Source organism: Haliotis rufescens, unplaced genomic scaffold, assembly GCF_023055435.1.
Source record: "Haliotis rufescens isolate VD_foot unplaced genomic scaffold, xgHalRufe1.0.p SCAF_3, whole genome shotgun sequence".
In the NCBI taxonomy this organism is placed as follows: domain Eukaryota; kingdom Metazoa; phylum Mollusca; class Gastropoda; order Lepetellida; family Haliotidae; genus Haliotis; species Haliotis rufescens.
This window is the reverse complement of record NW_025964001.1, coordinates 21410226-21431864: the sequence shown is the minus strand read 5'-3', so window position 1 is coordinate 21431864 and position 21639 is coordinate 21410226. Positions and strand designations below refer to the sequence as shown.

Genomic DNA, 21639 nt, shown 5'->3' with positions numbered 1-21639 from the left:
ATCGATCCACACAATTTGGGTACGTTGACATGTAAGGAAACTGAAGAAAACAATTGCATACATGACCTTGGAGAGCGTAGGAGTACCTTTATAAAGAATCTCCATCGATAACTGAAATGAGAGATATATCAGTGAAAAGAAAGATGGATTCTTTTCAAATTTAGGGAACAGTTTCCATACTAAGAGAAAAGGTGCATTGAAAAGTTTGATTTTGATATGTGGATTTTCCAACAAAATTGTTCTCAGCTGATGTTGGAGTCGAGGTCAGGGGTATTATTGAGCCTTGTACACTTTTTGCCTTGTTTATAAATTATGTGGACAATTATACAACTCTAAAACACACTGACACACAAAACTTGAGGATTTGTTACGTATGGAAAAGACTCGTGAAAAGCCTTTCCCTTCTCAGGACCAAAAGTGAGGTATAAATATGTGAAGTCATTACACATTTTTTTCAGATAGTGATCAAATTAACATAGATAAAAATTCAGCTGTTTATCTACTGAATTAAATTAAATGGAACTTTGTATGACTGCCATCAAATGATTCACCTATGCACTAATAAAAAGTATGGATTTATTAAATTCTCCAAGGGCATCAATTATGACAAGGTCCAATTTTTATAAAAAAAATATAAACTAAAATGACGTTCAAAGTACTCCACACTAATTTCCATATAGAGAAGAACTGAAATTTATCTTTCGTTCAACATTTAAAAGATTTTTTTTTTTTTTGAGAAACTAAAAAAAGATAAGGGCCAAATTACACATTTTTTAATTTTGAAAATTGCATTTATTGAAGATATTAAATTGGAAAGGCAACGCGATATATTTTACAGGACTGCTTCCGTTTTTTAACGATTCCATCTTCCAAATTATTAACTTCCGGTCACAGTCTTCCGGTTTCAGAAAAGAAAGACTTGTTGTGTCCAATTTGCATGTTATGACGCGGGAAATACAACAATCAGACGGACAATGATATTTAAAACAATAAGTTACGTTCACAAAAGTCTTAAAGATGCTAGATAGCGAATGTGGACGTCACCCGTGCAGAAAATGGCCAGTTTATATCAAATACAGACACCCAGTTTCAAAGCCGATACAGTGTTTTGCTTTGTTATAATTTTCATATTCATATGGCCGTCGGTGTATATGCATTGTTGGCACGATTTTGTGCAGGAGGATATTGTCGATTCTACATATCTTGAATATGAAAATGACCAAGATTTATCATTTCACCCGGGGAATTATGATATAGGTCGAAACAAAAGAGCATCCAAGAATCAATACAAATCAATTAGGATAAAACCCTATTTTGAAAAGGGCCTTTTTGGAGATGAAGTCGATGCTTTGAAAGATATCATAGACAGAGCAATACAAAAAACAAGTCAAATTCTATCAGGTAAGTCATTTATTTGGTAACAATACACCGGTTGAAACAGTTCACAAATACTTTCCCACTTTGTTGTGGGTCTACAGGTGTCTTGGCAATAGCATAATTTCAAGGTCATAACTTCATTATAGTGTTTTCTACCAAGTTTATCTTCTTATAAACATGTCAAATGGTATTTTGTTTTACAATCTTGTTTTATCACTTGCAAGTGTTGTTTTGCATTGTTTTTGTTACCTTTTATAATGATATTAATAAGAAAAAGTAATCATAATTTATTATCTATTATATTGGAACAGAGTGGTCTCTGAAATAGCAAAAAACATTTCTTAGAAGACAGAGTTGACACATTTATACAGCTAGGAAAATAAAAATAAACATTACTTACGTTTGAGAACTCATTTTGGTTGATTATGTTTTACCATGTTTTAGAACATATTCTATGTCTAAGTGAGAACAGTTATCAATAATCTGCCTGATGAACTATTTTTGTACAAAATGCCTAATATGATAATTGGTTTTATAAGATTATTTATATATTTTATGTACAAAAGATAAAATAAAGGCAACATTGCCTGAATCATATGTGTGAATAGCACATAATGTATTGTTAACAGAACTTTATCATGTAATCTAAATATGATTTAGGTAAATGTTTAGAGTAGGTTTTAGGTATATATAACATATTTTATGTCTCATGAAACTATGTAATTTAGACCATGTAAACCAAGTCATGTTTCAATCATGTCAACACGCTGCTATGCAGATAGGCATAAAACAGCTAACAGTAACACACAACATGGTCAAGCACACATTACCTTTGCTCCTTATTCACTGCTATACACTATCTAGCGCTTCATGTTCAGTGCTCAGAGTATCACTGTAAAGAGCTTGAGGTAACGTGAAGATGTAATTTTTTATAAGTCTTTCCTTTACCATATTCACAGTTGTTTCCTGCGCCAGCTTCAGAAGCTGTGCATGTATGAATAAACATTCATCGATTACATAACATTGCAGTATTTCAATCAAATCTCAAATTCACTCACGCCTTAAGCATACAGTTTTGTCTGTGACATGTGTATCAACACAAATGTTTGTTTGAAATGTATTTTCCTATATTTAATATTGAAATAGATACTGAACAAGCTATTTTATTGCCAGAGAGCCTGAAAATATTTGTTGTAAAGAAGGAAACGTGTGGGCAGAATCATTTGTTAACGCATCAATACATCTCCTGTCTCACTTTCCAAACTGATAATTTTGATTGAAGAAAGTTGTCTACACTTGTTTATTTGTTTATGAAAGGTTACATACAGTGTACTCAAGTTATTTAACCCGAAATCTTGGAAATGGAAAACACATAGACTAGTTAACATGGTTAAACCTCAATTATAATATTGATTATGAAATTTATGGATTTTTATTATCAGTTACAAATTTAGAGGTCAATTCCCTAGTAGTGTCATGATGCATCGATGTATCTTCCCACCCATTGTTAAAATGAACAGTTTTCATGTGCTTTTTCCTGTTTATCAAATGATGTGTGTGTGTGGTGTGGTGGGGTGGGGTGGGGTGGTTTTGTTTAACTCCAGTCAGCAAAATTCCAACTATATGACAGCAACCTGTAAGTAATTGAGACTTGTCCAGACGATCCAGTGACTGATATAATGAGCAACAATCCACACCACAACCAAGTCACAGAGCCTGAGCCCATGAATTTGCTCCTTAAAACCAGCAGAAGTTGTATGGACCAATTGTAACCTGGAATCCCAACATGGTTCCCAATATAGACACCTCAAACAGCTATCAATGGGGTGCTGGGAACACCTTCTCTCCAAGTCCCCACGGTCCCAGCATGATCATGTTGATTACCGATATTAACCGTACCGTCTTGTTCACAGTCAAACCCGTGGTGGGACCTCTCCTGCTGTCAAGGACACCATGCACCAAAACATGGCCATCAGGAATCAACAAGGGAAAGTAAGGAATTTTGAGATTCATTTTGACAGAACTGACTTAATAGCATTATTAGTGCCTTGGGTATTTTATTCATTTCAGATTCAAAAGTGGGCACACTTTTGCTTAAGTTTTTCGGGCCATCTAAGATAGCATGTATTATGTATGACATTGTGTACCCTATTAGTAGAGTTAATACCAGAATGTGGATGAAATGTTTTCACTCTTGATTGGTCAGTGATAAGATGTTGTGATGACTATCGGTGTCTTTAACCTGATTCAGTTAAGGATTGACTCAATGAACTGGGGAAGATATACAGGTTCAATCCTTATAGTAATTAAATTCCACAACAGAAACAATGATATTGTAATGACAGACGAAAACCCCTACAACCCAGTTCCCCTACAATTAGTTAAAACAACACGTGGCATTTACCTGTCTGGCATTATGAACTGACCTAAAGGAGAGATTAAGGTCTGGAGTAGAGGTAGTAGAAATGAAAGGGGTAGAGCTTTAGGGGATTAGGGGACTTAAAGGAAAGTTTAAAAAAAAGAAGAAATTAATGTAAGTGTAATGAAAGATGCCTGTATGATGAGAAGACAATTTTTAGACATTACAAAAATAACAATAGGAAGAAACAATTATTACACTGAGAAACTGAGATGAGACGATTTACAGTTGAGATGGCTAGGTTTAGTATATAGATACTTGAAACTGACTAACATGTGAATAACAAACTACCCAAATGAACACCAAATTAAAAATCTTAAACAAAACTGCAAACAATCAAATATCTTCACCCCTAAACTTAAAATACTCAAAATAGACACAACACTAGCTAGCCAAATAAATTAACAAACCGACCCAAACATAGCTAAAACCACCACACTAGCATACATACACGAAAATGTGGACAAATTGGTGTCACATTTACACGGATGGATCTTCAGATCCGACCCCCAAACACGGAGTCCATACCACACAACCAACTAAAACCACACAATCCTTCCGACTCCCAAACAACCAATCAATATTCACGGCAGAACTAATGGGCATGGCCTCAGCCCTCCATAATCAAGAATCCAAAAACCACCAAAAAAAATCCTAATACTTACCGACTCCCTAAGTGGACTGCAAGCCCTCCATAACAAAAATACCAAAAACCGACCTAAATTAATAAATCAAATACTTAAAAGCTCCAACGACCTAACTAACGCAGGCAAACAAATAACCTTCTTGTGGATACCCGCCCACGTAGGAATATACGGTAATGAAAACGCCGATAAGGCAGCCAAACTATCCCTCAAAATCCCAGAAATAAGCTTAAACTTACCCATCTAAAATTAAAAGCGTAAACAAGCAAAAAATCACTAAAAATGGCATAACCTATATCTAAACTCAAATAGCCAAATCAAAAAAGTACTCAGCAAACCACTAACCAAACCAAAAATTCTCCATCCATCAAAAAAAATCGACAGAGTAATCACTAAACTCCAAACAGGACACACCAACCTAAATAACCACCTAAAAAAATAAAAAAACACACTACAGGTAACTGCCCACACTGCAAACAACTAGAAACCCCAGAACACGCACTCATCCACTGCACACACTACCTAACACATCGAACCGCATTACAAACCACCCTCAATCTAAACAAGGCTCTCACTCTAGAAGCAATACTAAACCCACAAAATAAACTAGAAAACTTCAAGGCCTTAGGCGTATTCTTAATCAAAACGGAACTAATAAAACGCATCTAAAAACACTATAATCTACCAAATCAAAATCAAATAAACAAACAAACATCCACCATACCCAGCTCCCTTTGTTCTACTCCCCAACCCCATCGGCATCTATTCCAAATCTCAAAATTCCCAAATTCTATATAAGCAACCCCTAAAGCCCCCTCTTGGGTTGCACACACCACTATCGCCCCTTTCGGAAACACATTAAATGGCCTGGTCGGGCCCGTGTGCGAAATACGCATCAGTCGGAAAGCGCACGTTAATTCTCCAAAGTAAGTAAGTAAGTAACTAACATGTGCGAAATACGCTACAGTCGGAAAGCGCACGTTAAATCGTCTATATCTGTCAGACTAACATGATCCGTGTGCGAAATACGCATCAGTCGGAAAGCGCACGTTAAATCTCCAAAGTAAGTAAGTAAGTAACTAACTAACTAACATGACATCAACATGGCTGGTCTTCGCAATGTTGAGTTTGTTATGTCACAGAGAGGAAAGCCCTAAGTCCTATTTGATGGTTATCTTCACACTAAGAACATCGAGAGACTGACTCCTTTTTCGTTTTTCTTGGGTTGTTCCATTGTATGAAATAGGTAACAGACTAGGGATTAGCAGTGCCATGGACCGTGAACTTTGTTGTCTTAAGCTGTAGGGGAAATGGGATGTAGGGGTTTTGGGAGGTGAATCAACACAGGTACATAATGTGATCATGATGATAGGTCAATAAACATTGCCGTGGGAATACATTGTTACATGACTGTTTAATTCAATAACCTTGTTACTAACATAGAATTAAACAGTCATGCCTCAAAATGTATTCCATTAAATGTTAAACATAAAGTGGGGCACCTCTAAAATCAGTAGCCAATCAACACAGAGAAGGGTCTAACAATTTTCTTAGTGCCTGTCAATCAAGACAAGAGGCGAGAAACTATGCATAATGGAGACAAGTGACTAAGTTCCTCTATGTTGCAGTGAGCAAAAGGTGATTGTTGCCTTGGTTATGTTTATCAACTTGCTTTGGAGGACAGGCATCCCAGTTGCCTAAGGTGTACATAGTTGCGTCACTCGGGCACGATGGAAATATATGATTGTTGGTTTGAATGCTTGTTTGCCCCGATTAAGTTTCTTTCTTTGTTGGCGCCATACCTTTGCTAATGATTGGTTTGGTTTGCTTGTTATTTAACTCCGCACTCAGCAATATTCCAGCTATATGATGGTGGTCTGTAAATAATCGGGTCTGGACCAGACAATCCACTGCCAGGGTTAGAAACTAAAAGTTTTTGTCCACTAGTCCTTATAATGGTAACATTTAGCAAAACCCTTAAAATGGGCCAATTTCTACTAGTCCTTAGGATAATTTTACTATTGGGCAGTTTGGTAAGGACTACAGGACTAGTGCCAATTTCTAACGCTTGTCCAGTGATAAATATCATGAGCATCTATCCACGAAAATTGTGATCGATGACATGCATCAACCAAGTCAGAGAACCTGACCACCCGATCCCGTTAGTCGCCTCTTACAACAAGCGTAGTCGCCTTTAACGGCAAGCATGGGTTGCTGAAGACCCTTTTGCTCAAGGGTTTTAGTAAGTGGCAAACATCTAAGACCTGCATCACTTCAGGCTTTCCTCCCACATTTAGCCGACACGCCATGATATAACTAGAATACTGTTTAAAGTGGCTTTAAACACCATGCACTCACTCACTTTTAAGGTGTTGTCACTATGTGCATGATACCAAAACAACACTAAAAGTTCAAGAATTCTTCATGAGTATACCATGGGGCTGCATGCAAAGTCTCTCTACTTTCATTGAGATTGGGTGAAAGTAATCAGCCTTGGTAGAGGTGGCTTTTTTGTTTGGGAAATGAATGCAAAAGAAAGTGACACATTCGGCAAATCAGATTGCAGGAACTACAATGAATACCCAATATTGCTTTTGACCACCTGACGCTTAAATATTATGATTCATATGCATGTTACAGGTTTTGGTATCTTGGTGACATGATACAATTAAGGTTTAACTTATTTTAAGTATATTATTTACAGACAGCAGACTGAAAATATTGCTTAAAATGCTCAGTACATGTATTTTACTTATGTTCAAGTCATTATGTCCATAACCATTCATACTTTACTCTTGTAGGTGTTCCCAACTCGATGGCATAAAACAAGACTATTGCATGGATTATTTCAAGGTATTACCATGGTTACAATTAGCATTATAAGAACTAGAAGAATAGTTTCTGTTTGTTGGTTAATTTTGTCTCTGTTTACAGTTCTTCTTGGTCAACATGCCACAAGCCTTGACAAGGCTATTGGCAAAATAAGAAACAACCTTTTACCCCTAAAATCAAACACATCCTTTTAAAATATCTTTTAAATTTTACTAACTTTAGTCTCAGCTCTTGGATAAAACAAGAAATAAGATTTGTGTCACCTTGAACATGTTGAAAAGATGTATCTTTTAACTTTGCTTTTGGTAATGTGTTATGTATGTGATCATGGTGATATAAATCATCATGATCAGTAAGTGTATTTTTTAAAAGATTTTAAGCAAATGTTTATGACAAAAATAACATGGCAGAAAATAGTCAATATTACTGTCAGCCATCTTCAGGTAACTTATTAATCAAGTATTAAAGGGTTTGTCAAATTGGAAATTAATTCACAATGTGGTGATCATGGTGATAAAGTTATGAGGCAACAATTGCAGATACCAAAATCCCATTTGAGGGGTTACTCCGTCTACAGTGGAAAGAGCCAGTCTGTACCATCCCACCACGAACCTGATGGTGCCGGTATAGAGAAGGCGGACTATGTTCTGTATGTCACTGCACAGATCACCAGTGTCTGTACTGGCTCTGTGAGTATTTATTAACTGTTAATAATTTGTTTGATGTAGAGTGAATGAGTGAGTGAGTGAAACCCTGTTTATGAACTATGTTACACCCCCATTACACCATCAAAACTTTTATGTAAAGCTTGGTCAGAGAAAACTTTGACCAAATGTTTTGGTCAATGATGTGCTGTTTACACTCCTGAAAGTTTTTGCAGGAATTATCTTGCCAAGATAACATGACAGGAAGATTGTTTTGTTGTTGTTATGTGTATTTTGTGCATTGTGCTCTATTGTAAAATTGAGGAGGCAGCATCCATGTATCAAAGGAATATATGGTGGCAGGATTGGCTGCAGAGGAGGCGTCAGCTTAGTGCCTACAATACTCTTCTCCAAGTGTTGGAGGGGCGGTCGCCTAGTGGTTAAAGTGTTCTCTCGTCACGCCGAAGACCGACATGGGTGCAATGTGTGAAGCCCATTTCTGGTGTTCACCGTCGAGATATTGCTGGAATATTGCTAAAAGCGGCGTAAAACCATACTCACTCACTCACTCCAAGTGTTGAACTGAGAGTATTCCAGTGTCTATGTCAACTAGGAATGAACACGGGAGCGTTCAGGTTTCTTCTTGAAAAAGTGAGGCCCTACATTCAAGGGCAGGACACAAGACTGATGGTCTCTTGCATTCTGATTGGCTAAATTACATCAACATCAATCAAAATTGGATGAGACATAGGATCAGTTTCTGTGACAAACTTTGACAAAGTTTTGACAGTATGTTCCACCATAAGATGCAACTAAATCAGATTAGATGGTGAGGCCTAATGGCTTGGGGATGTTGCTCATAATATCAACCACTGGTTTGTCTGACCAAGAGTCGAACATATACAGCTGGAATAATGCTGATGGTAGCATAAAACAACATTCACCCTCTGCCGTTGTTTCCTTCCAAGCTGGTGTTCCCTGGGTGATATTGCTGGAATATTGCTAAAAGCGGCATAAAACCAAACTCTCTCACTCCCTTTTCCAGCAGTTCTACAATAGCTGGAAAGCTGAAGGAAAAAGAATCGTATAGTGTAGTTTGAAGTTGTATTTTATGATTACCTTGTATTCATTGTTTTATGATAGTATAGCATATTACATCCACTAATATTTCAACAGGGAGACACTGTGTTAGCTTATGCGTCCTACTGCCGAGTGGACCAGACGGACCGTCCTGTGGCTGGACATGTCAACTTCTGCCCATCAACACTCAGAAGATTTGGCTTCAACAAAGAAAAGATATATTGGGTACAGTAATAGAAGAGTAGATGAAGTTCTTTTATAGATAATTCACAGCATCATCCAGTCCCTGTTTATCAAACATGCGTCCTTCTCCAGAGACTGATTTGGTTCGTCCTTGCTGTGCTCACACAGGATGTAAATCTTGCAACATATTCAGGGTTCATACACACTTGAAAAGCACTTCAGTTTAACTCTGCTTAATGGAAAATATTGTACATGTACTTAAGTTAACTATTTCGCAAATAAAGTGCTTGAAAACAAACTACTGGAACTGAATTTTGAACAGTCAAGAATCAGTGTGGATGAGAAGGGCTTCATTTCAGCACAGTGACTATACAAAGAGGGAGTGGAGATTACCCCCTTATCTACAATATTTAGTGGAACTGCTGATTAGTGTGTGCCTTGTTGGCAGGTTGTCTCGCTCTAGTGTCATTATGAGGGGCTTAATGCAAAGAAGAAAAACAAGTATCTGATCTTAGAAGTATGCTTAACATGCTTAAAGAGGAATATGTTGAATTACAATTATTAATGAATTTATTTGATATGATTTGGTGACAATAACAAAAGCTTACACATCAGTTGTCATCGTTTGGAGACTGTTATTAATCCGAAATTTCATGTTTCAGAGTGCTCTGCATGAAATATTCCATGCCCTGGGTTTTTCAAAGAAGCTCTTCAATAAATACAGAAAATGCAATGAAAATGGTCAGTATAAAGAAAGCCTTCTACATTAATTGAGAGGATTTTAATTTTTAGCTCACCTGACAGAGTCAAGTGACCTTGTGTCATAATGTAGTGTCCATCTGTTGTTAACTGTTGTACTTTCAACATCTCCACTGAAACCTACAAGACCCTACCCTGGGCGGAAGCCCATTTATGTAACAGGTGTGTCTTTCTAAAAAAAAATAAAAGAAAAAAAAAAAAAAAAAAAAAAAAGAAACCTACAAGACCTATGAAACTGAATGATCCCAGCTGTAGTGTCTCTAAACCTTGCTCACACAATACCGATCTGATTTTACACATGGCCGCCATGGCAGCCATATTGAACATGTGTTTTTTTGCCAATACTCCGCCATTACTGCATGTATCATTATTGTTTTGATATGCAGCAAGTGTGTGGTTTTCGATTATAACATATACTATGTTATTTGGTTGGTTTTTTATCCATCTGGCATGTGACTTTCAACTATCATTGTTTTTCAAGCATTGCTGCATTTTCAACATCTCCTAAGAAACTTCAAGGCTGAAACTGTTTCAGTGATCTTAGCTATGACGTCTTAAGCACCTGCTCACTGATTTTTGATACAACGTTTAACATCCAATTAGAAACACATTAACGGCTATTAATCAGTCATCTTTTCAAAATGTACTAAAATATGGCATGGGTGTAGTTAGTAATGGGGCCTTAGGTATGTGTTCCATTTTTGTGATATTATGAATATTGACCTTGATTCAACTGTTGCAGCATAATACTAGACAGTGTCACCAAACTGAAAATGCTGTCATCGGGTCATAGGCAATAAAATCAAAGTGCAAAATTTGAAAACCAAATTTCATGCCCCACTGCACACCAGCCTGCCACCTTCATCAAATGTTATGTATTCATTGGGTGCAATGCCAAAAGGTTTGCAGTAGGTTTGCACATATATGGTTGCCATGGAAACCAAACATGACTTTGAAATGAAAGGGGGTTGACCAACATTGGGAGGGGCTGTCGGTAGGATGGTCCAGGCCAAGTTTCACCATCCGTCACCTTAGAGGTAAACAGCAAAGCAAAGCTCAAGAAGGTCCTCACTGTCCACAGATGACAGGCCTGCATTCAGGCTAATTTGACTTGTGTGTCAGTTACCCTTTGACTGCTAAAGTCAAAACAGCCATTTCTTCGGCCATCAAGGCAAGGGTTACTGCACTTCAAAGAGGGCCCTCTGTAACTCACTATAGATGTTGCTTCATAAAATTATTTCAGCCTAAAGTCAGGTGAGCTACAGAGCCATGTGACTCTAGTTTGTCAGTTATGTTTCAATAATACCGTATTCGACGTAATAAGCGCCAAGGGCGCTCTCAAAATTAGAAATAGGGGGCTCTTATTAGAATATTATTTTGGTTGAAAAAACAGAGTTGAAAAATAAATTTCGTGGTTTATGCTGACGGTCTGAACTGTTTATATACGGCAGATATATTTTTCCAGAATTTAACTGTCCATAATTAAGTTGCATATAACACACGAGTGCGTATTATACATGAGTAAATAAGTCTTGTGTACATTGATCAATTGGAAGGGATGCTAATTGGGATTGTTCACTTGCCAATATATTAGCAAATATCGCCGTGGGCGCTTATTAGAGCAGGGCATTATTACGTCGAATACGGTAATAAAGATAGTCAAATTTATCTTATGTTGATTCTTTTCTAGAAATGATCACCACAAAGGAAAAACTAATTTTATAGCATGAATTTCAAAGGCTGAGCATGGATTGTTTATCAGTCAGTCAATGATTTGGTTGCTAGCCCTGACATGATTTACTTACAGGAAAATCTGGGTAAGAATTGGTCTCAGCAACCCATGCTTGTCGTAAGAGGCGACTAACAGGATCGGGTGGTCAGACTTGCTGACTTGTTTGATCCCAATTGCGTTGATCGAAGCTCTTGATGTCAATCACAGGATTGCCTGGTCCAGACTCGATTATTTACAGACGGCCGTCATATAGCTGGAATATTGCTGAACAAACAAAGTGACAGGATGTTGTAATATAGCAGTTGATGGCAGTTGACTTGGAACATTTACGGTTCTCACTGACTGCTGGTTGTTGTAGGCCTGAACTGTACCGTCCATCCCTCGCCAGTTCTCCGTCTTGAAGATAACGTTATGCGGCTGGTGACACCACAAGTTAAAAGAATAGCTCAAGAACATTTCCATTGTCTGGATAAGACAGATTATGGAGGGCCGATGGATATCAGAGTAAGGACTTCTTATCATGCTTATCAGTATGATGGTCATTATGATGAGAATATAAACATGATTATTATCAGTCTCTGTTCAGGTGAGGAGTTTGCATCTGTCCATGTTTGTCAAAACTTGATGGAATCTGTTTTAAAGTTAATGGGGCAGTGGGGTAGCCTAGTGGTTAAAGCGTTCGCTCGTCACGCAGAAGACCCGGGTTCGATTCCCCACATGGGTACAATGTGTTAAGCCCATTTCTGGTGTCCTCCACCGTGATATTGTTGGAATATTGCAAAAAGCGGCGTAAAACAATACTCACTCATTTTAAGTTACTGTTCAGTGTTTATAATGTTGAAAGTGTGTTTTATTAAAATACTTCACAATGTACCGTTCTGAATTTGTAAATCACAAGCTATTACTATCCTACTATGACAGTGTGCAATTTACTTTGATTTAAATACCTGAGTGAAAACAGCTCACCTCTTGCTTCAAATCATCATGTGCCAGGCAGGTTTGGCCAAGCTAATGGCATCCTTTCTAACTTCATCTTAACGTGGGGCGGTCGGGTAGCCTAGTGGTTAAAGCGTTCGCTCGTCACGCCGAAGACCCGGGTTCGAATCCCGACATGGGTACAATGTGTGAAGCCCATTTCTGGTGTCCCCCGCCGTGATATTGCTGGAATATTGCTAAAAGCGGCGTAAAACCATACTCACTCACTCACTCATCTTAACGTAGGGACACGGGTCCTCCCAACTCCCACAGGCCCAACCAGCTTCTTCCACTCCTGTTTTTGACTGATTTCCCTGTACAATTAAAGCAAGAGAAGTCTTAGTGCAGCTAAAGCCAATGTGTGACCAACCAGGCAGCCAGTTTACATTCTGTGGTAGCGATATCAAAGATAACAAGCACATTGCACACTGTCATAACAGGCTAACTATATAACAAACAGAATTCTCCGATTCACATAAAATGCCTTCTTCTATGGCCTATGCTGATATTTCGAGGTCTCTATACTTAATTACTTGATACTTAGTTAATTGTCTAGCCAATCAGAATTTGAGTGTATGACTTCAGCTGTGTACTCCTTGTTTTCTCCAGAACACGTCCCACTGGGACTCTCGTACAATGCAGGGATCAATAATGGCTGCCAAGCAAGGCATGGTAAGAGAGATGGAAGGCAACCCCGCTATTGTCACAACTACTGGTATTAACATAAAACATAGACTTGATCTACAGTTGTGAAGTTGCATATCACCATTATCAGGACATAAGTACTTATTTTTTTTTAAACATATTGTTACTTGTATTTTAATTTTTTACATGCATTTGTCCTTAATTTCTCCAAACAGCCATATCATTCTGGAGGTTGATTCTGATTTACTGACCTCCGATCTGATATTTTTACATGCACTGAGACCCATGAAGATTCAGGGTTAGAGTAGGTCTTCAGCAACCCATACTTGCCGTAAAAGGCGACTATGCTTGTCGTTAAAGGCGAGTAACAGGATCGGGTGATCAGGCTCGCTGACTTGGTTGATGCATGTCATCGATCCCAATTGCGTGGTTCGATGCTCATGATGTCAATCACTGGATTGTCTGGTCCAGACTCGATTATTTACAGAACGCCGTCATATAGCTGGAATATTGCTGTTATATATGGACTTTTACTTATTTGTCATTCATTTGTTGGGGCAGTGGGGTAGCCGAGTGGTTAAAGCGTTCGTTCATCACGCCAAAGGCCCAGGTTCAATTCCCCACGTGGGTACAAAGTGTGAAGCCCATTTCTCGTGTCCCCCGCCATGATATTGCTGGAATATTGCTAAAAGCGGCATAAAACCATACTAACTCACTCACTCATTTGTCTGTTCCAGCCTCACCTGACTTTCATTGACTCGATCACCCTTGCCCTGTTTGAGGACTCGGGGTGGTATAAGGTGGACTACAGTCAGGCTGATGTGTATCTGTGGGGGCGAGGTGGGACTAAGTGTCGTAAAGTGCATGAGTTAGCTAGCCCTACTGTAACAAGTGGTCAGCATGTGCTGCATGTTGCGTGTTGACCTCATCAATGTTGTGGCTTCCTGCAAGGTAAGTTACAGCTTTTGTATTTCTTACACACTCAACAGGAAACTTTCTTTTTGTGTTTTGTCCACCGTCCCATATCTTCAAACACCTACTGGAGCATGACTGGTCTTAAAGAGCCACACGTTGTATTGAGTTGTCTCCTCTTACTATGCCAGGATCCTGGGTTTGAATACTGAATTCACTATGATTATGATCCTTGATCTGTCAGCAGCATATGCTAAAACACATGGATTTCACACAATCAGTAAATGTCTACAGTCTGTGTCACTTTCCTCCTAATTTTAGCTTTCATGCCATGATGTGAACAAAATAATCATTAATATGCTTTAGATAACCTTGTTTATTTCAATATATCGGCCAAAACTTCACCCAACTTTGCATATGATGCAGTTTGATGTAAAGTAACAAACATTACTTGCTTCTTGTCTTGTCACCATTCTTTTTCATGGCTTTTTGGAAATATCTCAATTTCACTTTGCACATTATGAAGTATTATTGGTTTGCTGATAATAGTGACATTGCTTTGCTTCTTTGCTGGATTGTCTTGCAGTGCAAGATCAGAAAAATCAAGTTCAGCATACATAGTATTTGCATGAATGTTGTGTATCGCCTTGCCAAGCAAATATCTTGAAACATGCTCCCAAGACATTCTTCTCTGTTCAGTATTAATGACTTGTCAGCCTGCCTGCCTGCCTGTACCCTGACAATTTTTGCACAACTTTCCTAGATCTGTTGGCCTGTTGTTGCTATAATGTTTTCATGAATTCTGTAAATTGTTGTATAGTTTTCCTCTTGCCTTCGTGAATGCATCAGCATCTGCTGAAGCTTCATCAAAGTTTTTTTAGCTCACCTGACTCATCATGCTAGTGTCATGACGTGATGGTCGTCCTTTGTTAAGTTTAACATATTCAACACCTCCTCTGAAACTACAAGGCCTATGGAGCTGAAACTGTGTATGAATGATCCCAGCTATGGGATGTCACTGCTCATAGAATTCCGATCAGGCAGTAGACATGTATATATGTTTTCTCTGACATGAACTTAGACATATGACCTCGTCTATAAAGGGAAGTAACTCTTTTCCCATTCTTTGCCTTATTCACTCCTCTGTCCGGCATCCAGACTTAACTGAATAGGAATTTATCTTTAATCAGAGTAATTTTGAAAGGCAGATTGTTGGAAGTCCTATCAAAGGCAGTCATTGAAATTAATCTTTCCCCATAATATGTCCGGTACAACTGTATTTTTATCAGGCCTCAAGAAGATGTTTCCATCTTCACGTTAAGTACTTGTGATTTATACATTCGGTGGCTATATTTCTTTTATCAGACGATCAGGCTGGTAAATTTAATTTGTTAATCGGACATTTACAGTCTTTACCAGGTTCAGCCAGACGTTACAAAGTACAGGCGAGGTTACTACTCTAAACCATTCTTTGATGGCTCTTTACTGCTATTGATTGGATTGTGAAACTTGGATGATAAAATATGAACAGAATTCAACATTACAACATGAAGTACCAGGATGTGGTGTTCTGTTTCAGGGGCTGGGTGTAGCTTTGGACTCCCTTCCCATTGTAAATATGAAGTGGAATATTTCTGTCAGCAACGGTGAGTGAAGTGAGACATCATGCATATAGCAGTCTTCAACTGAAGCCACAAGTCAAAAGCCTGAGTCCATATGCACACACTAAAGCCATCATGCGTTTCCTCTGTCATGATCAAAGTGTAGCTGCATGATTAGTTTATACAATTGTATAGGTTTTGTGTTTTGGAAATGATGAATGATCCTATTGCTTTGTTTATTATAGCAACATGCCAGATTTTCATTGCATTCAGAAAGATATCTTTGGAAGACCTGAATCCGCTGATAATCACATAAGTCTTATTAGCATGTTTGTATCATGCTGTCTCATGCTTCTCCACAGGGCCCCTGGGTGTCACTTCCTGCACTGGGACAAAGCAAAATGTAGCACCAACCCACATCTCACCCCCTGCCGAGTGTTCGAGTCCGAGCCAGGGGTGAGTAGACTGCTACCTATAGAGTTACTATCTTCAGGTTAAAGCGCAGTTTGGTAGCCTAATAGTTAAAGCATTTGCTTACCATGCTAAAGACATGAGTTTGATTCCCCACATGGATACAGTCATCATTCAGGTTAAAGGGCAGTTTGGTAGCCTAATAGTTGAAGCATTTGCTTATCATGCCAAAGACCTGAGTTTGATTCCCCACATGGATACAGTCATCTTCCTGAGGCAAGGGTCTTAACTAACTATAAAAGTTCAGTAACCACCCTTGCCGAACTAGGCTGGAATTTCCAGGCTCGACCGTAGATGCCATGTTGCTAAGAAATGACAGGGTGGTATATGTCTACAACATTAAGTTGGGCCATTGTTATTTTATTCACCATTCAGAACTGCCTGTTTATGTTTGTATTTGAGATCTCAATTGTATGGAGATTTAGCCAATGTTCAATGAGGATTACAAACGAACTATACACTTGTATTGTTTTGAGCCATTGGAATATGTTTGTCAACAGGATGAGTGTTGGAAGGTGCCCTCAACAGATCCGTCCAACATCACGCTGGAGGTGTTCTCTAAGGACAGCCGATGTTTTCTCTCAAATATCTCAAAGGTCAGTTTTCACTTACCATAGCACAGGACCATCATCTGCTTCAAATGTACTCCAGTGTGGAGGTGAAAAATGTATGATATTTGTTGTCTTGTTTAGTCTGAGGGAGCCCCACCAGTCCTCACACCCAGATGTTTCCACGCCCACTGTTACGACAGGAACCTCATGGTCAGGGTCGATAACTCCAGCTGGATGCGTTGTCCACCGGGGACACTGCTGCAGGTAGGTGTTTCATATTTTACGGTTGTAGAATCTATGTGATACTTGTTTTTATGGTCCCGTAAAGAGCAAGGTCGATATTTGTTGTTGTTTCTCGGGTCCATAAAAACAGGTATTATCATATAAAGTCTATAAATATTTTTTACATAATAAAGAGAGAAAAGTTCACATAAATGGAGATTGATTTGCGTTGATTTGGAGAGATACCACTTTCAGGTACTTCCCATTCTGTTCTTAGTAAACTCAAGTCAGTACTGAAATTATCAATATTGGTTTCTGTTGAATGACATCTGACTACTTCTCGGCCAATACATATGGCGGAAATCTTTGAATTATATAATATTCAGGTACGTGGAAGAGTACCAAGCAATATCATTAGGAAGAGTCAATCCTGAGTCGTTTGTCCTGATTTATTGAAGCCAAACTACTTACAGACTGCCTTAGTCATAGTCCTGCACCGCGACTTGCTGAATATCTGCCTTTAATCAAAATCAGTCACACATTATATTTGTTTTATTGAATAGAATTTATTGTGAATTGAAAGATTTCATTGACTAAAAATTATCCAATGATCCACTTAGAGTGTCTCCTATTACAAGACGTTAATGTTACTGTTACAGATTCCTGGTTATGTGGGCTCGGTGAAATGCCCAAGTCATGCAGCACGCATCTGTTCCAGTGTACCTCGACCTCTCACCAGCACACAAGCAACGACCACAACACAGATTGCTCACACAGTGCCCTACATCACTCACAGGTAAAGTGTGACATCACTCTGTGCTCCCACACTCACAGGTAAAGTGTGACATCACTCTGTGCCCCCACACTCACAGGTAAAGTGTCACATCACTCGGTGCCCCCACACTCAAAGGTAGAGTGTGACATCACTCTGTGCCCCCACACTACAGGTAAAGTGTCACATCACTCTGTGCCCCCCCACACTCACAGGTAAAGTGTGACATCACTCTGTGCCCCCCACACTCACAGGTAAAGTGTGACATCACTCTGTTCCCCCCACACTCACAGGCAAAGTGTCAATCACACTGTGCCCCCCACAATACAGGTAAAGTGTGACATCACTCTGTTCCCCCCATGCTCACAGGCAAAGTGTCACATCACTATGTGCCCCCCACAATACAGGTAAAGTGTCACATCACTATGTGCCCCCACACCCACAGGCGTTGATGAGGTTACATATTGTGTTGGCAGGGCCAGCACCACTGCGGAAAACTCCGGCCAGTCTTCCTCTGGTACACTCTGCTCAAGCGCCACTGTTGCCGCCATCATCCTCGTCTCCCTGCAGCTCCTCCACACACTTCCCAGATAGGCTGCTGCCGCCACCACCACCGCCGCCATCATGGCTGGGCTTCCATCGGCAACTGGCTGACAGTGTCTTAGATACATGTTTTGTATAGATAGTTGAGTTATCCAACTAGAATTGACTGGTTAGTGAATATTTTCCCATCTGTTTCTAACAACAGATTCAAGTTTTAGGTTGTAAATTTCAGCAGAAGGTAACTTGAAGTGTGGATACAGTCATTTGCTATAGGACAATAATATGCTTGTTTGTATTGTCTAATATTTATTTCAAATTGCATTGAATGTCTGTATTTGTAATTGAATAGATACAAAATAATTGTAAGACTTTTTTGTTAATTGAACAAGGTGAACAAAACATAGGGCATTATATTGGCTGACTACGAGGGTCCCTTTTAATTGATGTTATGATACATTTTATGTAGTCCATCTCAGCAAACTGCTCAGCTAAATGAACCTATGTTCACACAAAAGCTTGCCAGTTCATGTCAGTTCATGTGGTTCCAGGCTTAAAAAAATAGCATACTGTTTTTTGTTTTGAATTTATATTTAATAGGGAACTTGAGTCACCTTGTGGCTCAATACCCCACCTGGGTACAAGTGTAAAGCCTAGTCCTTTTATCTTTTGGTGTGATATGGCTTGAAATGTGAAGAAAGCAGTGTAAAAACATATTCAATCACTCTTAATTTTGTGGCAGTGAAAATATTCTTCCACAATTCATGGCCTGGAAAACTTGAAACATCTTCAGCTATTGCAGTCAATGTTGTGACATTCTATGACTCTACAGTGTGAATGTTTATCATGCTCATGTGATTCAAGTTTATTCAATACATCACAATTGGGATTTGGTTAAGACATGTACCAATAGGGTCATAAAGCTAAAACGTGTGACCAAGATTTGTGCCATAAGCGTCTCAAGTCCAGTGACGACTATTGAGACAGCCAACTGATCTAGTTGCCTAAACAACAATGTCCATATTGCACAACTGTGTTAACTTGTCTGTTACTTAGACGGGTGCTGAGAACGTGTTTTTGCACCACAAAATATTTCTCTCTTTTTACAAAGCTTCTGCTGATTCTTATATTTGCCTCTTAAAATTGCTTCAGATATTTCCCACTGTGATTCTTGAGATAACTTTCTCTATCCCTGGGACCAAGGGACCCAATGTTGTTGATTGAGTAAACGTCAATTATCAATTTCTTCTTCAAAACCAATGGTAAAATGGTAACTGTTTTTCCTGATGCTGTTATTATTTCAACATGAAATGCTTGATATTAATTGATTGTATACAAAATTAGGATTGGCACATAGAGCTACTGGACCAGCCCTTATATACTACTCAAAAGTTAAAGATCACCCATGACATGACAGATCAACTATAGTCATATGAGAAAATTGGGTGTTCTTGAACTTTTTTTGAGTAGTATATGTTATTACAATCTGATCCCGCTGGGATTCCAGGTTGAAATAGGTCCCCAGTAACATTGTCATATGTGGTGACTGAATGGATGGGGTGGTCAACTTAGCTTGATTGTATGCCATCATACCCTGCCTACCTGGGACAAAGCTAATGGTATCTGTCGCTGGTGGTTTGGTCCAGACTTCATTATTTACGGGCCACCGTCATACAGCTGGAATATTGTGGCATAAAACAACAACCACACGAACACATCTTGCAATCAGCGATAATGAATAACAGTACATAGGCCATGTAGATAATAAGTGAAAGTGCACAATGCTTGATCTCTTATTGAAGCACATTTACCAGAACAACTGCCACTACAAAGTACGAATGAGCTAGTTTTCAAGACTACATCAGGATCAATGTTTGCAACGAACGGGATCGGGTGGTCAGGCCCGCTGACTTGGTTGATGCATGTCATTGTATCCCAATTTTGTGGATCGATGATGATGGTATTAATCACTTGATGGTGTGGTCCAGACTTGATGATTTACAGACCGCCGTCATATAGCGGGAATATTGTTGAGTGCTGCGTTAAACAACAAACAAACATCAGGATCAGTGTCCTGTGGTCCCATGGATAGAAACAAAGTAAACTGTCCTTTTCTTGAAGCTTTCGGACAGAATTTATCATGCCACGAAAGATAATCTCTTAATGTAATCGTCTGACCCCTTGTTAATTCTGCTTTGTAATGTCTTTTTCAATTTAATATGCTGCGTAAGACATACAATATGCTTCCCCAGTGATGTCAGTTTCTTCCAATTGTTGTCTTATTTAAGTGTCAAGTTATTTAATTGTGTTATGCATAATTAAACTTCAATGCTTCCTAATGTAGAAGTGCCTTATTTGTAAATATAATTTTTTTGTAGAGACTAGCATTGTCCATCCAAGCACATACTGTAGAAGTGCCTTAAGTGTATATATTAATTTCATAGCCTTAGAGTCTGAGTAGAGTTGGTCCATTTTATTCACTGGAATTGACAGTTTTGATTAACAATCAAGTTTTATGCACTTTCTTTTAGATATTTATACTGTATGGCATAGTATTTTATTAAACGATTTTATGTATAATACAGCGTTTTGTTATCTGTGTGACTTCTTGAAACCCAGAATCACGATAAAGTCTGCATGCGTCCCTGAATTTACGTCTAATGCCATTTGTACTGTGTGCTGGTATTGTGTATATTTGCATTTCAAATGTAATACAATGTACCAGTATGGGAAGCAAATCCTCCTATTATGGCTTTTTATATGTTACAGTTTCTTGCTAGTCACATGAACAACTGTAAGACGTCTCACTCACTTATAGAAACACAACTTTATCTTAAAACAGGTCCTCATCCGAGTACAGTAGAACACGGATATAACGAACATGGATATAGCAAACAAACGGACACAACGAACTGTTAAAAAATCCCCGATTTATCGCCTATATAATATCATATTAAATTTACATATAATATATTTATAATATAACGAACTCTCTACAGCGAACTAACGGATACAGCGAACTGATATCTGATCACCGACAAGCCCCTCTATCACTAATTAGCAACGTGTATAATGAACTGAGAAATCCACTCAGTGTCAAGTGTCACTGACAATTGGCTGTACGCAATCAGTGGCAAATCAACACAATGGCGGCGAAAACTGGCCTGTTTTATAAACTGACACCCCAGAGAACTCTTCATCTAAAACCTGAGAAATGTAGTGTAGTATGTTATGTGTTTAATGTTATTAAATGAATGTTATAAATTGTTAACCATTGAAT

At 38.6% G+C, this 21639-nt stretch overlaps 1 protein-coding gene across 1 annotated transcript; it reads left to right on the top strand.

Moving 5' to 3' along the window:
• Positions 1 to 896: 896 nt before the first annotated feature.
• On the top strand, positions 897 to 20242 carry LOC124146444 (leishmanolysin-like peptidase 2). The gene is made up of 15 exons (XM_048403898.1): positions 897 to 1401; positions 3291 to 3369; positions 7242 to 7293; positions 7812 to 7961; positions 9093 to 9221; positions 9842 to 9920; positions 12029 to 12174; positions 13255 to 13317; positions 14028 to 14130; positions 15782 to 15848; positions 16166 to 16259; positions 16775 to 16870; positions 16967 to 17089; positions 17707 to 17843; positions 18296 to 20242. Exons 1-15 carry the CDS (start codon positions 1032 to 1034, stop codon positions 18411 to 18413), a joined length of 1806 nt encoding a protein of 601 aa, XP_048259855.1. The 5' UTR covers positions 897 to 1031; the 3' UTR covers positions 18414 to 20242.
• Positions 20243 to 21639: the final 1397 nt, after the last annotated feature.

Excerpts from the sequence above, each read along its gene's own strand:
- LOC124146444 (XM_048403898.1), top strand. The coding sequence starts at position 1,032 with ATGTGGACGTCACCCGTGCAGAAAATGGCCAGTTTATATCAAATACAG. Across the intron at positions 9,921-12,028 it reads CAGAAAATGCAATGAAAATG|GCCTGAACTGTACCGTCCAT; the intron begins GTCAGTATAAAG and ends TGGTTGTTGTAG. Across the intron at positions 16,260-16,774 it reads TGTTCGAGTCCGAGCCAGGG|GATGAGTGTTGGAAGGTGCC; the intron begins GTGAGTAGACTG and ends GTTTGTCAACAG.